Source organism: Diadema antillarum, unplaced genomic scaffold, assembly GCF_040938485.1.
Source record: "Diadema antillarum isolate AM-2024a unplaced genomic scaffold, OU_Dant_1.0 seq00000565_RagTag, whole genome shotgun sequence".
Classification (NCBI taxonomy): Eukaryota; Metazoa; Echinodermata; class Echinoidea; order Diadematoida; family Diadematidae; genus Diadema; species Diadema antillarum.
This window is the reverse complement of record NW_027271504.1, coordinates 491,783-496,201: the sequence shown is the minus strand read 5'-3', so window position 1 is coordinate 496,201 and position 4,419 is coordinate 491,783. Positions and strand designations below refer to the sequence as shown.

The 4,419-nt window shown below is 42.6% G+C and overlaps 1 protein-coding gene across 1 annotated transcript; it reads left to right on the top strand.

Moving 5' to 3' along the window:
- Positions 1–575: 575 nt before the first annotated feature.
- LOC139735193 (uncharacterized) lies at positions 576–2,276 on the top strand. Its single transcript, XM_071645953.1, has one exon. The coding sequence runs from the start codon at positions 576–578 to the stop codon at positions 2,274–2,276; it is 1,701 nt and encodes a 566-aa protein (XP_071502054.1).
- The last annotated feature ends 2,143 nt before the right edge of the window (positions 2,277–4,419 follow it).

Sequence of the window (4,419 nt, the reverse complement as noted above, 5' to 3'; positions counted from 1 at the left end):
GCAGAGAAATGGGCCTTAGTGGTGGTGAATTGAGTAGCTTTGTTTCAGAGCGATGCCAGGCAATTGAAGCAGAGCTTAAAGCTGAACGCGAAGCGCGTGAATCTGCCCAGGAAGCTGCCCGTGCAGCTGCCCGTGAAGCTGATCGTGAAGCACGCAAAGCTGATCGTGAACGCGAAGCTCTAGAAAAGGCGCGCGAACATGAAATAAAATTAGCACAGTTGCGTATAGAGGAAGGAACAGCGAATGTTGGTAGGCCCCAGTTAGCTGGCTTAAAGCTGAAAGTAGGTCGATTTGATGACGCACATGATAAGTTTGATGCTTATGTCACAAAGTTCGAAATGTTGATGAAAAGTCTGAATATCCCGGTAGACATGTGGGTGTTGTATTTGATTTCCAATCTAACAGGCAAAGCGTTAGATGTTGTGAATCGGATGAGTGCTGATGATCGCCAGATTTATGCTACAGTGAAGCATGAGTTGATGTCATATTATCATCTCACTGAAGAAGGTTATAGGCGGAGTTTCAGATCAGCTAAGCCAGTGAAGTTTGAGCGCCCAAAACAATTTGCTACTCGAATGAAGGGGTATTTTGATCATTGGGTGGAAGAGGCTGAGATCGGGGATACTAGAAAGGATCTAGAAGATTTGATTTTGCAAGAGCAATTTCTGATAGATTGTCCCAGAGAAGTAGTTAGGTTTGTTAAGGAACGAAAATGTAAAGATTTCAAGGAGGTAGTCGATTGTGCTGAAATCTATGTAGAAGCTCACGGTCCTCATGCATTTTCGGGTGTACAGAGATCGGAAGGAAACCGATCTGATTCAAAGCCGGAAAGCAAACCGCCCCAACAAAATCAGGTCAAAAAGACTAGTACGTATCAGAAACCGGCTGATGCTCAGGCAAAGGTGGGAAAGGCTATGGGAAATAGGACTTTTCAGGGCAGGGGTTGCTATATGTGTGGAAACCCAAATCACATGAAAAGAGATTGTCCCATGTTGTCTAGGCCTGTATCAGCTCAAGGTTTGATGGGTGCTGGGGAAGGTACGGCCCCAAAAGTAGACATGAATGTGGCGAATGAGGTGTCGCGGGGTGAGCCCGAGCCGGGAGTTGTTGGTTCGACGGCAGGTTGTTTCCTCCTTGAGAGAGTGGTCAACGACTTTGAGTGTGTAAAGAATGAAGTGGTTGAAAAAGGTGGAATGACATACAATGATGTCGCTGCGAAGGCGAATCGTATGCCGGTTGTGTCTGGAAGACTGATGCCAGATAATACACCCGTGTCTGTTTTGCGTGATACAGGTTGTAGTACGTGCGTGGTGAAAGAGAAATTGGTTAGAAATGACCAATTAACAGGTCAACATCAGGCAGTGAGGTTAATTGACGGTACGGTTAGGCGTTTTCCCGTGGCTAAGGTAGCTGTTGACTCGCCATATTTTGAAGGGGAAGTTGAAGCCGTGTGCATGCCTGATTGTTTGAGTGAGGTAGTTATCGGGAATGTAGAAGGGGCTCGTGAACCGAGTGACCCCAATCTACATTGGGTCCCAAAGAGTGTTGTGTCTGACCCGGATGTAGAGGTCATAACCCCGGATGTGGGTCTAGAAAGTTCAAATGATGGTGTAGAACAGGACGTCGAGGTCGCAATCCCAGGTGAGCTGGATGATACAGGGATGGCTGTTCAAACTCTTGCACAAAAGGTGAAGGATTCGAGGCCTAGTAAAGGTTTGACTGTTGCAGATCCTGTTGATAATGTGCGGCCGAGTGAATTTCTAAAGGAACAGAAAGATGATGAGTCGTTGCGCCCTCTATGGCAGAAAAGAGGACATGTTGATAATTTCAAGTACGAGTTTGACTATGACTATGTGGTCGACGTTGATGGTGTTGCCAAAACGTATCACATCAATTTGTTGAAGAGGTACTATAGTCGAGGTGAAGAGGTACCAGTGGCCAGTTGCTTTGAGGTTGAGGGGGTCGAAGGTAATGAGGAAGTTGTTGAGGTCATGGCTGACGAGGAAGATATGGCAGAGGCTGGTTCTGATTGGAATGGGGAGATGTCCCGTATGCCTAGTGTAGTACAGATGGAGTTTGTTGACATGGTAACAGTAGATCCAGTCCAATGTGGAATCTCGTTGACGACTGAACGACCAGTGCAATCTCCGCCTCATAGGGTACCTCAGGCTATGGAAGAGGAGATTAGCAAGGAAGTTGATTCCATGTTGAAATTAGGAATAATCGAGCCTTCTAACTCTCCGTCCATTGTGCTAGTCAAAAGGCCGAACGGCTGACCTCATGAGTAGATTGCTGTAACTGTTTATATGTTTGTTTGTAATGGTCCTTGCTTTTCCATTACATGTTGAGGAGGTAAGGCTCAAAGAAAGAGAAGAACATAATGATGAAACATATATTTGTTGAGTTGTTATGAATAAAATAATGCGCATGTAAGTGTAAATGCTACAAAAGCTTTTCTTTCTCTCTTATTTCTCTTACAGGATTAGCGAATCGCGATTATAATGTAGATGTAAAGGGATTAAGAGTAGGGAATAATGCTTAAGGCTTGGTTTAATCTCACAGTGCACGTGTTCAAGTATACATGAGGTATTAGAACACTAGGCGTACTAAGAGGTAGCAGGTGTTAACCAGGTAGCAAGATTATATTTTAGTAGATTTTCATCCAGATAAACAGGTAAATAGCGGCAATATTATTTTGTTGTAAGGTTTGTGCAACATGGAAGTATCGGGAAATGAAAGCAAGGTACAGGCAAACATATTAGGATATCTGAGCAGGAATATGTGATAGTACAGATATTATTGGTAAAAGGTATCATTGTTGGAGGCAGTGAAGATTTTTTGTATACATGCTTGATGGTTCTATTTTAGTTTTAGAAGACTTACAAAGCTTATGCATTTGAAGATGATGTATTAAGTAAGCTATAAGGCCTTTATTAGGAATACCAACAAAGCAAAAGTTGGTTGTTAAAAGGCTTGGGAGATGATTATGAAGTTGTTTCTTTTCAGAACAAGGATGGCAGAAGAGAAAAGGATAGTGTAATGTATGATGTATATATGCTGTTGATATTGATGTCTATCAGTCTCTCTTTTGAACATATGCATATTGACATACACTGTGAATAGTATGTTGGTTGATTGAATAGCGCGTACCATAAATTTCTTGTAGGATATAATTTTGATATCCCAATTATATCTTAAGGTGGGGGATATTGTCAGGAGAGAAATTTATCTTTGATTTTGCCAGTGAAGTGAAATCGAATTTGTTTGAGTTTGCAAAAGATTTAGAGCTTTAAAGTTGTCCTAGAAAGCCACTAGGTCAAACTACAAGAAAGTGACTGTCTGGAAATTCATATTAAATGAGACAAAGTAAAAGTTAAAGAATAAACTGGCATAGCAACAGTGTGTCTAGATCAGTTAAATTAGACAAGGCAGTCACATGAAATGAGACAAAGCAAAAGTTAAAGAAATAGCATGGCAACAGCATCCCCGGTTTGCAATATTATGTATTAACTCAGACTATAGAAATTGAGTGAATAGAGGTGTTATGTAATAGCTCCCATCCAGGTGGTGGCTAGGAATGTTCTCTAGCTCAGTCGAGACTCAGTTATGTCAGTGTCACTAGGATGTTGGTTGTAGTTTATTGTTCACAAGTTCATGAGTAAAGATGTTATGTAACAGCAGTCTAGACGATGGCTAGACATATTGTGTAGAGGTTCAATAGGGCTATATTTAAGCATGATGATTGGATGATTTCTTTAGTGTAGGAAAGGCATGAAAAAGCAAGTGTATCGGAGTGTAAGGGACTTTAGTGTAAACATCTATGGTTAGGGAAGCTAATAAAAAGCTGAGTGATGTAGAGGATCGGGGAGAAATACTTTGATCAGACATCCAGCATAGATCTCCGCTTAGGCAGCAGTCGTTTTTCTGGGGGTTTTCTACGTCGGTGAGATGCGAGCTCCAGCTGCCGATAAAACTGAACTCGGACAGTTATGATCCGAACTTTGGAACGGAGCTCAATCTCCATGTGCCTGCTCGCCGTCGTTTGAGCTCGGGCATCGCAGATCAAGGCATGAGTCTGCGTGGTAGCAGGGACTAGTGAAGGCCGAGGAGCTGAAAGGACCGCCAATAGGGTAGCGTCTAGCTGAGTGGCCAAGTCAAGGGGTGCTTCCAAGAGACAAGCCAAGCGACTGTGCCGAGGTCGACGACGAGGGTATCGGACATCGATGACGACTGAGCCAAGCTGAGGGGATCACCAGTTCAGGTCATCCAAGACAACCTAAGTTATGTATTTGTGATTTGTTTCATATTATATTTTATGCTCAATGTATTGTTATGAACGAGAAAGCTGCAAAGATTTGAAAGATTAAACTCGAACATAACTGTATACGAACAGTTTGAATTTCCATTATTTTGGTGTCA

What these genes read in the sequence shown, in the direction of transcription:
- LOC139735193 (XM_071645953.1), top strand. Translation starts at nt 576, where the DNA reads ATGAAGGGGTATTTTGATCATTGGGTGGAAGAGGCTGAGATCGGGGAT.